Raw genomic sequence first — 17664 nt, 5'->3', positions numbered from 1 at the left:
GCTTTGATGAGCAGTTTCTTGCAATATTCTGATAACATCTTTCATCTTCATCCTTTTCTTTTAGAATGTTACTTCTTGAGCTTGCCTGGTCGATATCTTGAACTTTAAGTGCGTGCGTACGTCTTCCAGGATTGTGGGAACAGCACTTCAATTACCCTGTCCGGAGTATTAGCCAATCTTGAGCAAAGATATGGGGGTTTAGGCCATCCTTGAACTTGTTATCGGCTGGTCTCGTTCCACTGAAGATTTTTCACGAGTAAGTATGCAAGATGACTCACTTGCACCAAAAGTCAAAACAGAAAGAGGTTTAATCATTTTAATAATCTTGGACCATCTCGGTTGATGAACTTTCAAATCTTTGGATATTTTCAGGATAGTGTGGTCCTCCAATGAGTTCTATCTCTATTTCTTTCTCTTTTACATAATTTTATATATGGCATTAGGTTCTTAATTTTGATTTTTTCTAGGAGTAAGCATGAAGCTTACTTGTTTGTTCTTTCAGGGGATTTTACTTTTGTGGATGAGTTCATGTTCGGAATCTGCAATGATACCTGCTTTTGCAAATGAATCTGATCGATTAGCTTTGCTTGATTTCAAAAATCGGGTAACTCAAGATCCTCTTCATGTCATGGACTCATGGAACAATTCGGTTCATTTTTGCAGCTGGGTTGGAGTCACTTGCAGCCCATCGAATGGAAGAGTGGTAATTCTGAACCTGAAGGGTCAAAAGTTAGTTGGCTCCATACCACCTTCCATAGGAAACCTTACATTCCTCACTAGAATCAACCTGGTAAACAATAACTTCCGTGGTGAAATTCCTCAAGAAATCGGTCGTCTGTTGCGCCTGCAGCATCTCAATTTGTCATACAATTCCTTTGGCGGGCAAATTCCTACTAATCTAACTCAGTGTACGGAACTTGCAATAATTCATATTGGTTTCAATGGGTTAATTGGGCAAATTCCAGACCAGCTTGCTTCATTATCGAAGTTGGAATTTCTGGTGCTACAAGTTAACAACCTTACAGGAACAATCCCAGCTTGGATAGGTAATTTTTCTTCTCTTCATGCTCTTTCACTAGCACAGAATAATTTACAAGGAACCATACCTGATGAACTTGGCCAGCTATCAGGCTTGGGAGGTTTTCATCTTTATGGAAACTATCTGTCTGGTATTATCCCTCCTTCAATTTACAATATTTCCTCTATATACTACTTTTCCGTCACTCAAAACCAGTTGCAGGGACATCTACCACCAGATGTTGGCCTCACTCTTCCTAATCTAGAAATATTTGCTGGTGGTGTTAACAATTTTACAGGAACCATCCCTGTATCATTGTCAAATGCTTCTAGACTTCAGATAATTGACTTTGCAGAAAACGGTCTTACTGGGACCATACCTGGAAATCTTGGAAATCTTGAAGATTTGATTAGACTAAATTTTGACGATAACAAACTTGGAACTGGGAAAATTGGTGACCTAAGCTTTTTCGGTTCCTTGACTAATATTTCTGCTCTAGAAGTATTAGGTCTTTCTGGAAATCGTTTTGGAGGAGAACTGCCTAGCTCCATAGCCAACCTTTCAGACAAGTTGAAAATTTTTACCATAGGAAGGAATCTGATTCATGGAAGCATCCCTGTCGGCATTGGAAACCTTGTCAATTTGAACTCTCTAGGAATGGAAGGCAACCAATTAGAAGGTACCTTACCTGATGTTCTTGGGAAGCTTCAAAACTTAGAGGGACTGCAACTGAATTATAATAGATTTTCAGGATCAATGCCATTTTCACTTGGAAATTTAACTGCATTAACTCGGCTCTTTATGGACGAGAATAGATTTGAGGGAAGTATACCTCCAAGCCTGGGAAACTGCCAAAATTTGCTAGAACTAAATTTTTCTAGTAATAATCTCAGTGGTACCATACCTAGAGAGATTCTGGCTCTTTCTTCCCTTTCAATTTCTTTGTCCATGTCTCATAACTCTTTGAGTGGCTCAATTCCAGTTGAAGTTGGTAACCTGAACATTCTTGCGGAGTTAGACCTAGCAGAGAACAGACTTTCAGGTGAGATTCCTAGCAGCCTTGCTAGTTGTATTAGTTTAGAACGCCTGTATTTGGAAGGTAATGCATTTGAAGGAACAATTCCTTTATCTTTGAAGTCTTTAAGAGGTCTAGAAGAAATAGATCTTTCGCGCAACAACCTGTCTGGGCAAATTCCCGAGTTTCTCAGCAAGATTTTATTTCTCAAGCATCTGAATCTTTCTCATAATGATTTTGATGGTGAAGTGTCACAAGCAGGCATATTTGGAAATGCAAGTGCCTTTTCTGTAGTTGAAAACAATAAGCTCTGTGGTGGTGTCCAGGATTTACATTTACCCACATGCACCAGAAAAAGTCCTGGAAGACGTCTTGCCCCCAAGGTGGTGATCCCAGTAACTGGTGCAGTCATATTTGTTGTTCTTCTTCTCTGTTCCTATGCTTCATATCATCGAGTAAGAAACTCGGGGAATCAATCCAATGCATCATTCTCGAAGGAATGGCAATTATGTATGTCTTACTCAGATATTGTAAAAGCAACTGATGGCTTCTCTGAAGAAAATTTGATTGGTTCAGGTAGTTTTGGTTCGGTATATAAAGGAACTATATCCAGAGACGAAACAGTTGTTGCGATTAAGGTATTAAACCTTCAACAGCAAGGAGCATCTAGGAGTTTCATTGATGAATGCAATGCTTTGAGAAGTGTGCGACACCGCAACCTCCTCAAGATCATAACCGCTTGCTCTACTGTTGATCATCAAGGAAATGACTTCAAAGCTCTTGTATTTGAGTTTATGCCTAATGGAAATCTAGATCAGTGGCTGCATCCTGGAGGTAATGACCAGTACCAAAGCATGAGATTGAGCCTTATCCAGAGACTGAATATAGCATCGATATTGCTTCTGCTTTGGATTATCTTCATCACCATTGTGTCACACCCATTGTTCATTGCGATCTAAAGCCAAGCAATGTACTCCTTGATGAAAATATTGCTGCACATGTTGGTGACTTTGGACTGGCAAGGTTCATCTTTGATTCATCAAGTAATGCCTCCAGGAGTCAGACTATGTCAGTCAGGCTAAAGGGTTCCATGGGGTACATTCCTCCAGGTATGATTTTCATGTTGATGGATCACTGTTACTTCATAATTAACAATTTCTATAGGAATAAATCAGGTAATCATAGGCAAAAGTAGTTGAAAATTTTTAATTTTCAACCTTCAAACAACTTAAAACAATTTACTGCATTGAAATATGTTTGTTGGTATATAAATACAAAGATGGCTAATTGTGGTCCATTACAAGTTGCAGAATATGGCATGGGTGGCCAAGTTTCCATACATGGAGATACCTACAGTTATGGAATTCTGTTACTGGAGATGCTTACAGGCAAAAGACCAACTGATGACAGCTTTGAAGATGATCTCGGAATTTGTGAGTTCGTTGACAGGGCTTTGCCTGGACATGTCATGGACATCGTTGACAGATCAATGCTTTTTGAAGAAGAAAATGTTCACAAGAAGGTCAGAGGAAACAGAGAAGATTATGTAGAAGAGAGGGCATTAATTAAAAACCAGGATTCTCATGTAAGTTCCATAAGGAGAAGAGAAGAATGTTTGGTTTCAATGATGAAAATCGGACTCTCCTGTGCTGCAACATTGCCAAGTGAGCGGATGACTATGACTGTTGTTGTGAACAACTTGCTTGATATCAAAGCCGCGTTAGTTGAAATATCTGGTTTTTGATTCTGCACAGAGCTTGGTTACCAGTGTTCATAGAATTTGCCGCCAAGAGAGTGGAGGAGAAGACAATCACGTGCTACTGATTCACATGACCTTTTATGTCGTGTTTAAGTTGTATCTATTTCCAGACTTTTAAGTTGCCTTCCATTTCATGTCTCTAGTGTTTGTTTTTTAGTTAGTTTCCTTTAGCAGTTGTATAGGAGTTGTAGTTTATCCACCTTGCATTGTGGATTAGTGACTTTATCCCACACATTGCCAACTGCTGAACACGTTTGTAGCAGTAGAATGACCAGGTAGTTAGTTTCCACCAATAGGATAACTTCCTTTCAGCAGTTTGTATTAAACTATATATATGTTCCAATTAAATTGAACTGTGTGCAGCACCTATCTTCTTCATTTTGTATTTTTCTTCTCTCAGCAAAATGTAACTTTTATCTTAGCAAATATTGTCTTTGGAAAAGTTTAACAATGTTCCTTGGATTGAAATTGCAGAAGTAATTGAAAAACAACAATGTCTTTACTCTACAAAGTGCAACCAAGTTCATAGATTTTTGGCAATTATTGACTTTTATGTATTCTCTAATACTTTCGGACAATGATATCAGACAATCTCTGCTTTGGGACATATGTTTTTTTTTCTTGGGTAAAAAAGAACAAGGTTTAAGGTAAATTTGATTACCTGGGAGTAGGATCCTGTCTTGAACTCCAAAATATGATAATCTGCTGTGGATTTTTCTTTACACTTATATTCTTATTGTTGGTGGTTTGGATCTTGAGCTAAGGGTCTGAACTAGTTTCCAATTCCATTTACAAATCCCAGACCCTTGCATCAGAACTGTAACAGTCTCAGAGATTTCAAAGTCTAAACATGGGATCATAAATCTAGAATAGAAGAATTTCATTTCTAAATGGTGTCTCATCTTTGTGTCATAGCCGATTCAAAAAGAAGACCTCTGACCAGCAGCAATTCTTTGATAATATCATCAAGTTTCATTCTCTCATGGATCATGGCCCGATAATAAACTAATTATCTATTAACAACAATGAAAACATGGGCTATCAAGCATGTAAGAAGGGAGGGCAACCAACACGCTGATAAACTTGCAAAATCTGGAATAGGTAGGGAGATTGATCTGCTTAATATTTGGGCGGATGAACCTAACAGAGAAGAGAGAACAAGAGATGTGGCAATCAACCGCAAATGAACTGTGAACCGTGAGTTTGAGTAGGTCTGCTCCTCTTGCAATGATGATTATGATGGCGTTGCTCAAGATGGGGCATCCCTATACGGTTGATAGGTAATGGTAGTGCATTGGTTGGTCTTTCTTTGCATGATTATTGTGGTGTCTGTTGATGCAGGGGACTGTTTTACTGTTAGGTGTCATCTTTTCATTTTGTTCATTGTCTGAGGGTGCTTTTTGGGTGCAAGTGGCTAACCAGAGTTAGTGGGGTTGGCTGGTTTCGCTGTGGGTGTTTAGGGTGGTTTCCTTTCTGAAAGTGTACAGGGAATTCGACAAGGAGAGAATTTTGTAATGGTATACCCCTGGTTGTTGGGAAATAACCTTGAAAATTTGTTGTAAGTGGTGAACTCAGGTTCTCCCTTTCTTCAATACAAATGAAATTTCAAAAAAAAAAAAAACAACAATGAAAACATATCTTGATTCAAGCTCTTACTCTGTAAATTTAATTACTCTTTCCATCCCTATTAATGCTAATTTGTAAAAATAAAAATAAAAGTATTAAGTGTCTAAAAACAGGAAGGGAAATGCTGAATGTCAACTTGTCAATTGAGGTTCAAGTGTGGACAGATAAGATGGAATCTTCAAACTGATGCTGCAATTTATGCATGCATTCTTTGGCCTCCTGATTGGTGCTGAAGTACTATTGTTCATCCTATCTATAGCTGCTTATTTGAGCACGTTGAGCCCACACTGTACCATCAACCAAACTGTTAGGTTTAAATTAATTTAAAGAGAAAAACAAAATTGAATGGCGCTAACTCACCTTACAATAAATTTTTGTCTCTTTTTTTCCTTTGTTTTCCTTTTGGGAATTGAATGAGACGAATAATTGGTACATGGGCTTGGATTATTTTATGAGTAAACAGGCTTTATATGACCAAAATATTGTGTATCAACTTTGACAAGTAAACCTTTGTGCGCAGCAAGTTCTCTTTCTCTGCAGCAAACTTCAAGCAGCCCATAAAAAGATGCCACACCTAATCAAATAATACCCAAGTAATTACCTACTAAAATAAAGTCCAACTTCGTGTTCTAAGAGGAAACCGTGAAGAAATTGCATATAGTTTTCCAAATAGAAGCGTCAATATCTCACTGTTTAAAAATTTTGATCCTTTGTTGTAGTGAATATGATGTAGATGTGATAATTTTGAATGCGATACGTTAACACAATACGAGAAGACATGAATTAAACAGGTTTTGAATTAAATTTTAACGTGTTTCGTATCTAATCATATCTGACACGTTAAAATACGAAAATTTTGATGTCATAACGTGTTAGACATGACAAATACGTTTAAAACACGTTTACATGATCGTGATATCGTGTTTAAACGTGTATAAGTGACATGTTTATTAACTTATTAAAAATTAATAGTTAAATATTATTTTAATCTTATATAAATAATTTTAAATAATTATTTTAATAAGTTTTTTTAATTTTATAAAAATAATAATGTAATTATTACAATTAAAAATTATGAATGATTTTTTATATTATTAGTATTTGAAGGTTAGATGTTAATTATGTATTTTATTATATTATATGATAATGAATTTTATATATGTTATTTATATTAAATTTTATTATATTTGATGTTATTATTATTTTTATTTTATTATAATTATTTTTATAATTATAGATTTTAAATTTAAATAATAAAATTATATTTAATTATAAATATTTTTATTTAATTGTGTTAAACGTGTTATTAATCGTGTCGTATATTGATACATTTAATAAGTGTGTTAATTGTACTGTGTCATATTATAAATTTATTAAACGTATACGTGTACATATTTTAAATTTAAAATATAAATATTAAATAATATCTTATTTATAATTATAACGTGTTTCGTATCTAATCGTATTTACTACACGAAAACACAAAAGTCTAATATGATGGAAAAGCAGCTATCCTGTAATATGATTGTCAACATGACTCTTGACCAACTTATATATATATATATATATATAGAGATTTTTTCAACAACCTGACATCAGCGATGTTCATGCTTTGATGAACAGTTTCTTGCAATATTCTGATAACATCTTTCATCTTCATGCTTTTCTTTTAGAATGTTACTTCTTGAGCTTGCCTGGTCGATATCTTGAACTTTAAGTGCATGCGTACGTCTTCCAGGATTGTGGGAACAGCCACTTCAATTACCCTGTCCGGAGTATTAGCCAATCTTGAGCAAAGATATGGAGGTTTAGGCCATCCTTGAACTTGTCATCGGCTGGTCTCGTTCCAGTGAAGATTTTCCACGAGTAAGTATGCAAGATGACTCACTTGCACCAAAAGTCAAAACAGAAAGAGGTTTAATCATTTTAATAATCTTGTACCATATCGGTTGATGAACTTTCAAATCTCTGGATATTTTCAGGATAGTGTGGTCCTCCAATGAGTTCTATCTCTATTTGTTTCTCTTTTACGTAATTTGATATATGGCATTAGGTTCTTAATTTTGATTTTTTTCTAGGAGTAAGCATGAAGCTTACTTGTTTGTTCTTTCAGGGGATTTTACTTTTGTGGATGAGTTCGTGTTCGGAATCTGCAATGATACCTGCTTTTGCAAATGAATCTGATCGATTAGCTTTGCTTGATTTCAAAAATCGGGTAACTCAAGATCCTCGTCATGTCATGGACTCATGGAACAATTCTGTTCATTTTTGCAGCTGGGTTGGCGTCACTTGCAGCCCATCGAATGGAAGAGTGGTAATTCTGAACCTGGAGGATCAAAAGTTAGTTGGCTCCCTACCACCTTCCATAGGAAACCTTACATCCCTCACCAGAATCAACCTGGTAAACAATAGCTTCCGTGGTGAAATTCCTCAAGAAATCGGTCGTCTGTTGCGCCTGCAGCATCTCAATTTGACATACAATTCCTTTGGCGGGCAAATTCCTACTAATCTAACTCATTGTACAGAACTTGTAATAATTCGTCTTGCTTTCAATGGGTTAATTGGGCAAATTCCAGACCAGCTTGCTTCATTATCGAAGTTGGAATTTCTGCTGCTACAAGCTAACAACCTTACAGGAACAATCCCAACTTGGATAGGTAATTTTTCTTCTCTTCATGCTCTTTCACTAGCACAGAATAATTTACAAGGAACCATACCTGATGAACTTGGCCAGCTATCAGGCTTGGGAGTTTTTCATCTTTATGGAAATTATCTATCTGGTATTATCCCTCCTTCAATTTATAATATTTCCTCTATATACTACTTTTCTGTCACTCAAAACCAGTTGCAGGGACATCTACCACCAGATGTTGGCCTCACTCTTCCTAATCTAGAAATATTTGCTGGTGGTGTTAACAATTTTACAGGAACTATCCCTGTCTCATTGTCAAATGCTTCTAGACTTCAGATAATTGACTTTCAAGGAAATGGTCTGACTGGGACCATTCCTCGAAATCTTGGAAATCTTGGACATTTGATTAGACTAAATTTTGATGAAAACAAACTTGGAACTGGGAAAATTGGTGACCTAAGCTTTTTCGATTCCTTGACTAATATTTCTACCCTAGGAGTATTAGGTCTTGCTGGGAATCTTTTTGGAGGAGAACTGCCTAGCTCCATAGCCAACCTTTCAGACAAGTTGAAAATTTTTACCATAGGAAGGAATCTGATTAATGGAACCATCCCTATTGGCATTGGAAACCTTGTTAATTTGTACTCTCTAGGAATGGAAGGTAACCAATTAGAAGGTACCTTACCTGATGTTCTTGGGAAGCTTCAAAACTTAGAGGGACTGCATCTGAATTATAATAGATTTTCAGGATCAATGCCATTTTCACTTGGAAATTTAACTGCATTAATAAGGCTTTTTATGGAAGAGAATAGATTTGAGGGAAGCATACCTCCAAGCCTGGGAAACTGCCAAAATTTGCTAGTACTAAATTTTTCTAGTAATAATCTCAGTGGCACCATACCTAGAGAGATTCTGGCTCTTTCTTCCCTTACAATTGCTTTGTCCATGTCTAACAACTCTTTGAGCGGCTCAATTCCAGTTGAAGTTGTTAACCTGGACAATCTTGTGGAGTTAGACCTAGCAGAGAACAGACTTTCAGGTGAGATTCCTAGCAGCCTTGCTAGTTGTATTAGTTTAGAACGCCTGTATTTGGAAGGTAATGCATTTGAAGGAACAATTCCTTTATCTTTGAAGTCTTTAAGAGGTCTAGAAGAAATAGATCTTTCGCGCAACAACCTGTCTGGGCAAATTCCCGAGTTTCTCAGCAAGATTTTATTTCTCAAGCATCTGAATCTTTCTCATAATGATTTTGATGGTGAAGTGTCACAAGCAGGCATATTTGGAAATGCAAGTGCCTTTTCTGTAGTTGGAAACAATAAGCTCTGTGGTGGTGTCCAGGATTTACATTTACCCACATGCACCAGAAAAAGTCCTGGAAGACGTCTTGCCCCCAAGGTGGTGATCCCAGTAACTGGTGCAGTCATATTTGTTGTTCTTCTTCTCTGTTCCTATGCTTCATATCATCGAGTAAGAAACTCGGGGAGTCAATCCAATGCATCATTCTCGAAGGAATGGCAATTATGTATGTCTTACTCAGATATTGTAAAAGCAACTGATGGCTTCTCTGAAGAAAATTTGATTGGTTCAGGTAGTTTTGGTTCGGTATATAAAGGAACTATATCCAGAGACGAAACAGTTGTTGCGATTAAGGTATTAAACCTTCAACAGCAAGGAGCATCTAGGAGTTTCATTGATGAATGCAATGCTTTGAGAAGTGTGCGACACCGCAACCTCCTCAAGATCATAACCGCTTGCTCTACTGTTGATCATCAAGGAAATGACTTCAAAGCTCTTGTATTTGAGTTTATGCCTAATGGAAATCTAGATCAGTGGCTGCATCCTGGAGGTAATGACCAGTACCAAAGCATGAGATTGAGCCTTATCCAGAGACTGAATATAGCCATCGATATTGCTTCTGCTTTGGATTATCTTCATCACCATTGTGTCACACCCATTGTTCATTGCGATCTAAAGCCAAGCAATGTACTCCTTGATGAAAATATTGCTGCACATGTTGGTGACTTTGGACTGGCAAGGTTCATCTTTGATTCATCAAGTAATGCCTCCAGGAGTCAGACTATGTCAGTCAGGCTAAAGGGTTCCATGGGGTACATTCCTCCAGGTATGATTTTCATGTTGATGGATCACTGTTACTTCATAATTAACAATTTCTATAGGAATAAATCAGGTAATCATAGGCAAAAGTAGTTGAAAATTTTTAATTTTCAACCTTCAAACAACTTAAAACAATTTACTGCATTGAAATATGTTTGTTGGTATATAAATACAAAGATGGCTAATTGTGGTCCATTACAAGTTGCAGAATATGGCATGGGTGGCCAAGTTTCCATACATGGAGATACCTACAGTTATGGAATTCTGTTACTGGAGATGCTTACAGGCAAAAGACCAACTGATGACAGCTTTGAAGATGATCTCGGAATTTGTGAGTTCGTTGACAGGGCTTTGCCTGGACATGTCATGGACATCGTTGACAGATCAATGCTTTTTGAAGAAGAAAATGTTCACAAGAAGGTCAGAGGAAACAGAGAAGATTATGTAGAAGAGAGGGCATTAATTAAAAACCAGAATTCTCATGTCAGTTCCGTAAGGAGAAGAGAAGAATGTTTGATTTCAATGATGAAAATCGGACTCTCCTGTGCTGCAACATTGCCAAGTGAGCGACTGACTATGACTGTTGTTGTGAACAACTTGCTTGATATCAAAGCCATGTTAGTTGCAATATCTGGTTTTTGATTCTGCACAGAGCTTGGTTACCAATGTTCATGGAGTTTGCCACCAAGAAAGCGGAGAAGAAGACAATCATGTGCTACTGATTCACATGACCTTTTATCTTTGGTTTAAGTTGTATCTATTTCCAGACTTTTAAGTTGCCTTCCATTTCATATATCTAGTGTTTGTTTTTTAGTTAGTTTCCTTTTGCAGTTGTATAGGAGTTGTAGTTTATCAACCTTGCATAGTGGATTAGTGACTTTATCCCACACATAGCCAACTGCTGAACACGTTTGTAGCAGTTGAATGATCAGGTGGTTAGTTTCCACCAATAGGATAACTTCCTTTCAGCAGTTTGCATTAAACTATATATATATATGTTCCAATTAAATGAAACTGTATGCAGCACCTATCTTCTTCATTTTGTAGTTTTCTTCTCTCAGCAAAATGTAACTTTTATCTTAGCAAATATTGTCTTTGAAAAAGTTTAACAATGTTCCTTGGATTGAAATTGCAGAAATAATTGAAAAACAGGAATGTCTTTACTCTACAAAGTGCAACCAAGTCCATAGATTTTTGGCAATTATTGACTTTATGTATTCTCTAATACTTTCGGACAATAATATCAGACAATCTCTGCTTTCGGACACATGTTTTTTTTTCTCAACATTGGGTAAAAAAGAACAAGGTTTAAGGTAAATTTGATTATCCGAGAGTAGGATCCTGTCTTGAACACCAAAATATGAGAATCTGCTTTGGATTTTTTTTTACACTGATACTCTTTTTGTTAGTGGTTTGGATCTTGAGCTAAGGGTCTGAACTAGAGTTTCCAATTCCATTTCCAAAATCCCAGACCCTTGCAACAGAACTGTAACAGTCTCAGAGATTTCGAAGTCTATACATGAAATCATAAATCTAGAATAGAAGAATTTCATTTCTAAATAGTGTTTCATCTTTGTGTCATATCAGATCCAAGAAGAAGACCCCTGACCAGCTGCAATTCTTTGATAACATCACCAAGTTTCATTCTCTCTCTGGGTTGTTCCAATGAACAAGCAACTCCTATTTTCAGGATCTCTGTCAAGCTATTTTGCAGCAGGTCCTTTTTCGTTTCTACAAGGATGCAACCCCCCTCATTTGCTATCTCCTCTTCTTCCCCTCCCCCTCCTGCAACAAACAATGGATCAAGAACTTCTAGTATTCGTTCAGGCAATGCTGTCTTAACGAAATTATGGAGATCCAGTCCATCTTTAAATGTTTCATCAGTTGGCCTTTTCCCAGTAAACATCTCCAGCAAGAGAATCCCATAGCTGTATATATCACCATATGTTGAAGCCATACCTCCCATGCCATACTCTACAAAACATTCTCTGGTTGTTAGAATGTTTGTTATTTTTATTATTTAAATATGTCGCTCACATATTAAATTATCCACATGCAATGCATATGCAGCAAAAACTGGTATCTTTAAAACCATAAATTTATAATTTTATGGTAAAAATGACAAATGAAAGATACCTGGTGCAGCGTAACCAACAGTTCCCTTGAGCCCAGCTGAGCTGCTTTGGTTCGTTTGAGATCTTTCCATGGCTTCTAGCAAGAACTTTGCTAACCCGAAATCACTGACATGAGCAGTCATATCGTTGTCCAGAAGGATATTACTAGGCTTCAAATCACGGTGAACGATTGGCTTTTGGCAATGGTGATGGAGATATTCCAGAGCACAGGCAACATCAATGGCAATGTTTGCTCTTTGGGTGAGGCTCAAAATCCTCAGATCGTCTTCCATGCCATCACCACCTGCATTTGGAACCGGGTGCAACCAACTCTCCAAACTCCCATTCGGCATGAATTCATAGACCAGAGCTTTGAATTCATTGCCTTGAAAATCAACACTCGAGCAAGCTGTTAACAGCTTTACAAGATTGCGGTGCCTAATATTTCTTAAAGTTTCACATTCGGCCATGAAGCTCTTTAAAGCTCCTGGTTGATGTAGATAGAGCACTTTCACAGCAACAATGTTTTCGTTTTGATCAAGAATTCCTTTGTAAACAGAGCCAAAGCTACCTGCACCGATTAAATTTTCAGAAGAAAATCCATCAGTTGCTTTCTGGAGACTTTCGTAGGAGACTCTTGGAAGCAATTCCTTCTTGACTGATGCAGATGCTAGAGGAAGTGCAGGCTCTCTTTTCAGCTTTCTTAATCGATTAACAATTAAAAGAGACACGATGAGCACAAGCCCCACTGATGCAGATAGAAATGCGATCATAAACTTGTGTCGTCGTGACAATGTTCCTTTCTTTGAGTTACTGTTTCTGCATGGTGACAGTTTCAATTCTGGTATACCTCCACAAAGCTTCTTGTTTCCCACAATCGACAGTGCAGTTGTATTTTTGAAAACACCAGTAGTTGGCACCATGCCTTCAAACTCATTGAAAGAAAGATTTAAAGTCATCAGGGAAAGGCGCTGAAGATATTCAGGAATTTGTCCAGATAAGTTGTTCCTCGACAGGTCCAGGTCCCGGAGTCCTCTCAGGAATCTAAAAGAATTTGGAATGGTACCTTCAAAGAAATTACCCTCCATGTAGATTTGTTCCAAGGTTACACAGCTGCCTAGGCCACTAGGAATCTCTCCAGACAATTGATTCTCGGAAACATCTAAGTGACCAAGATTTTTCAGATTGCTCACTTCTGAAGGCAACAGACCAGTTAATTGGTTTTGAGCTAGGTTCAAGGATATTGTTAGAGAAGAAAGACCTATAACATTCTTGGGTATAGCTCCACTAAGGTAGTTTTGAGAAAGGTCCAGGTCTTGCAAGGAAGTAAGATTTCCAAAACTGGAAGGAATGTTCCCAGTAAAGTTGTTACTTTGCAGATGAAGCTTGTATAACTGACTTATGTTGGCTATGGATGATGGAAGATTCCCTGAAAACTGATTTTCAGATAAATCAAGTAGCCGTAGCATCCTAAGGTTGCCGATCACGGCTGGAATGTTGCCTGTCAAGTTATTTTGCTCCATTGTTAGCTCAGTCAAGTTAACTAGGTTCTTGATCCCAGTAGGAATACTTCCCCATAACTTATTCCCTCCCAATCTCAATTGGACAAGTTCAGTTGAGAGATTGCCGAAAGAAATAGGAATAACCCCACCAAACTGGTCATTACTTAGATCCAATATCTGCAAGTTTCTGCATTTAGTCAAAGAATTCAAGAAATCTAGATCATCAGCTTCTCCTCTCCCCAAAGGATTAGAAGCAAGAACCAGCGACCAGAGAACCGGTAGCCCTCCAAAATCAATATTAACCTTCCCAGTGAAATTGCTTCCATTGATATCAAATTCAAGGAGATTTGAACCATTGGATAATGATTCTGGAAGAGCTCCAGTAAATTGATTGTGACCAATATTCAGGACTCTCAAATTAGGAAGAGCAAAGCCCAAGTTTGATGGCAGATTTCCATGGAGTTGATTGAATGGCAAAGTAAATATGGTTATAGATGATAAGTTGAATATTGAGGGAGGAACAATACCAGTTAACTGATTCAAGCCAAGGCCAAGAAAATTTAATGTCTTTAACTGTCCCAGGGCATCTGGTATGGTTCCCTCGAAGCTGTTAACTGAAAAGGACAGAGACCTAACAGAAGAAAGGTTGCCTAAAGAAGCTGGTATTGGTCCACTGAGATTGTTGTAGTGGAGCTGAAATCTCTCAAGCTTCTGCAATGACCCAAGCTGATATGGGATCTTTCCAATCAACTTGTTGAACCCCAAACGAAGCATAATGAGGTTAGAACAGCCAGATAGATTGGCTGGGATCTCTCCTGACAGGGAGTTGTTAGAAAAATTCAGGTACCTGAGCCCACTTAGGCGGCCAACTTCTGGCGGAATTTCACCATGAAAGTAGTTCTGTTCAAGGCTGATACCTCGAAGAAAGGTGAGGTTCCCTACATAGGGAGAGAGAGAACCTACCAAATCATGATAACTAAGGTTCAAGGTGATTACTCTTTGATGCCCGTGACCGCAAATGACTCCACTCCAGTTGCAGAAATGGAGAGAATCATTCCACGAGCTCGTTAACCCAAGTGGATCCTGGGTTAACTGAGCCTTGATGGCGAGTAAAGCTAGCCTGTCTGTCTCATTTGCATGCAAAGTGGTAGCTGCAAACACAGGAGAATGTGAATGCAGCCAAGTGATGATACATAACAGAAGCAATGTATTGACATTGAACAGCAATAAGAAATTCAGAACTGGTTTGTTGTATAAAAGTGCACACGACAGCAACATGATTGGTTTGAAATGAACTCTCGCTTGAGTATGGAAAATCAGATTGCTAGAAGAGATGGCTCTAAAACAACTTGGAGGGAAGGGCCATTATTTATAAGAATATTTGTCTAACAATAGGGGTTGGTCGGTCTTATCCTTGCACTGACAATGTTACGCTCTGTCATTAAAAAATATGAAACAAAAAAAAAGGGATAGAAAAAAGGGTCTAAACTCCATTCTTCTGATACAGTCAATAATCGCTTGAAGAATATCGTGATTCTCTTGCAAGTTGCAAGTATTATAGTTTATTCCGTAAATCCAGAACATTATCAGTCAATGTAATACGTCGTTCTTTGGAACTAATCAAATATAAATCGTGTAAAAAATGATAGCAAATGGCAACGTGGGAGATCATAAAATTCAGTAAGGTATGATTAATAGTAATAGCAATGCATTTTTCTTTAGATATTATGATTGAGCCCAAGGCTTTAAGGAACAGATTTTGCGCATGGGATAAGGATTTGGACCTCAACCAATGACTTCAGTTCTATGAGCTTGACTAGCAGTGCAATTTTATTATTAAAAGACAATGCTCTTGCAAGTTGCAAGCAATGTACTCTTTCCAGGACAGGCAGAACAATCTCTACCAATGTAAGACCTGGCACTTTGAAAGGCGATAGGTAAGTGGAGATTATAAATTTCAACAAGGTGAGACTGATAGTTCTAGACATTTTGGATATGATGATTGCGGCTGAGGCTATCAAGAACAGGTTTATGAATGGGTTAAAGGGTTTGGACCTGAACCAATGGCATCAGTTCTTGGTGCTTGAGTAGGGATGCGATTTGATCATTAGAAGAAAACAGGAGTAGAAGGAAATGACAGAGTGATAAACCTGCCACACCAAGGATTTAACAGTGGATTATGACCCTATGGTCAAATTTTTGGATTTTGAAGCACTCGAACCAGAAGGGTACACGCATTGCAGGCTGTCAGTTCTTTTTGAGTAAAATAAACCTTGAAGTCATCCTCGTGAGTGAATGAATGGCAATCCCGTCCATGCCCTTCAAAGGGAAAGGCCTATCTAGCTAGTTGCTAGCTACTATGCAAAAACTTGAATGAAATATGGACAAAACGTGGAGGACCATTCTACTCCAGGCAACTGACAATGGACCATGTTCGGAAAGTCTTCCGTTATTTATAATAATAACTTCCTTGTGTTTTTGGCATGGAGACTGGAGACGACAATCGACACCACAAGTCTACTCTGATGGATTTGGATTTTCCAGTACACAGCAACAAACACATTTAGCAGCTTTCTACGACTTAGACTGAGCTAGAAGCCAACCCGCTCAGAGCCTATGTTTGCTCTCGAAGGCTACGAAGGTATTCTTGTCAACGCTGATTGTGACAGTAACCGTCGGCTAACAAGGACGACCGTTGAATCCTTGAGAGGAGAAAGTTCTTCCAATGTGTGGAGAGTCACTGATCTTATGACAAGGATCCAAGAACTCGGCTGAAAACCCAGATCGCATCAGGCCTAAGTTGTCTCAATTAGCAGCCCGTGATGAAAGACCCAAAGCCCTGGTCTGCTAACAAATTCTGTGTATTGGACTGAATAAATGAATATGTCGACTTCTCAGAATCTTGTAACTTGTAATCCATGGCTATGCAAGAAGTGAACAAAACACGATGAACGAAATTGGGTCCATCGAGTGGTGTCGAAATGTTACCATTATGTACCAAAAAGGGCATTGGATTAGATTGAGAAATCGGTTTTGGCTGGATAATTGTGGACACCGTTAGCCAATGCTTTATTGGTTGAACCCTGGAATGCCTTTTTAAAACTCGTGACCGAAAGCAGCAGAAATTTCAGAATTTTCTTGGCCACAAATGGAGCACCCTAGCTGGAATCCTCGAGAAAAGTTTAATCGTCCTATGAGCTTACATTTTTAATTTACCAAATTTATATTTATATATTTAAAATTCAACTTATTTTTTATTAATATAAAATTTTTAATATTTTCTTTCATTCAATTATATTGCATTGACTCTTTAATATTAAATGATAGGAACTTTTATATTAATTTAGATCTATTTTAACTTTTGTATTTTTTGTAAAAACCTCACATTAGTGAAAAATTTAAATCTTTAATACTACTTATTACGGTTTTATATTTTTAATCTAAATTATTAAATAATAATATATATTTATATATTCATGACTCACTTCATCTCTATTAGACATGACCCGTAACAAATTTGATTAATAATAATTTAACATACTCAAATGTATTAAATTTTTATTTTATGACATAATTATATTTAATAATAATTAAATTCTAGTGATTAAATATATTTATTATAATAAAAAAATAATAGTAAACTATAAAAGCAAGACAGATGTCACCGCCAATCTTTTAAATCCAACGGTGGGGATCAAGACAGGGTCTCTCGAAATGCTGGAAACAGTTGCCAGTGGGTTGGGACTTGGAGATTCTCACGTTCGGAATGAAGAGCCAGATTCAACTCAACTCCATGGCGATACGTGTCGAATGACACGTGGCAGCGGATCCGATTCCCTTTATCCCGATCAGGCCCCACCCATTAGAGAACTCACCAAATGTT

At 37.5% G+C, this 17664-nt stretch overlaps 2 protein-coding genes and 1 pseudogene across 3 annotated transcripts; 2 read left to right on the top strand and 1 right to left on the bottom strand.

Annotated features, from left to right (window-relative positions):
- On the top strand, positions 1-4170 carry LOC108662276 (putative receptor-like protein kinase At3g47110; annotated as a pseudogene). Its single transcript, XR_016026474.1, has 3 exons — positions 1-256; positions 503-3142; positions 3344-4170. The product of XR_016026474.1 is annotated as a putative receptor-like protein kinase At3g47110 (transcript).
- A 2851-nt stretch (positions 4171-7021) lies between these two features.
- On the top strand, positions 7022-11179 carry LOC18597566 (LRR receptor-like serine/threonine-protein kinase EFR). The gene is made up of 3 exons (XM_018121678.2): positions 7022-7284; positions 7532-10172; positions 10374-11179. Exons 2-3 carry the CDS (start codon positions 7550-7552, stop codon positions 10805-10807), a joined length of 3057 nt encoding a protein of 1018 aa, XP_017977167.2. The 5' UTR covers positions 7022-7284; positions 7532-7549; the 3' UTR covers positions 10808-11179.
- A 345-nt stretch (positions 11180-11524) lies between these two features.
- On the bottom strand, positions 11525-15085 carry LOC18597565 (LRR receptor-like serine/threonine-protein kinase EFR). The gene is made up of 2 exons (XM_007026689.3): positions 12302-15085; positions 11525-12139 (listed from the first exon to the last, which is right to left on the bottom strand). Exons 1-2 carry the CDS (start codon positions 15057-15059, stop codon positions 11733-11735), a joined length of 3165 nt encoding a protein of 1054 aa, XP_007026751.3. The 5' UTR covers positions 15060-15085; the 3' UTR covers positions 11525-11732.
- Between the last annotated feature and the right edge of the window lie 2579 nt (positions 15086-17664).

This window comes from Theobroma cacao, chromosome 5 (assembly GCF_053813885.1).
Source record: "Theobroma cacao isolate CCN51 chromosome 5, ASM5381388v1, whole genome shotgun sequence".
Lineage (NCBI taxonomy): Eukaryota > Viridiplantae > Streptophyta > Magnoliopsida > Malvales > Malvaceae > Theobroma > Theobroma cacao.
The sequence above is the reverse complement of the archived record's forward strand: the minus strand, read 5'-3'. Positions and strand labels throughout refer to the sequence as shown.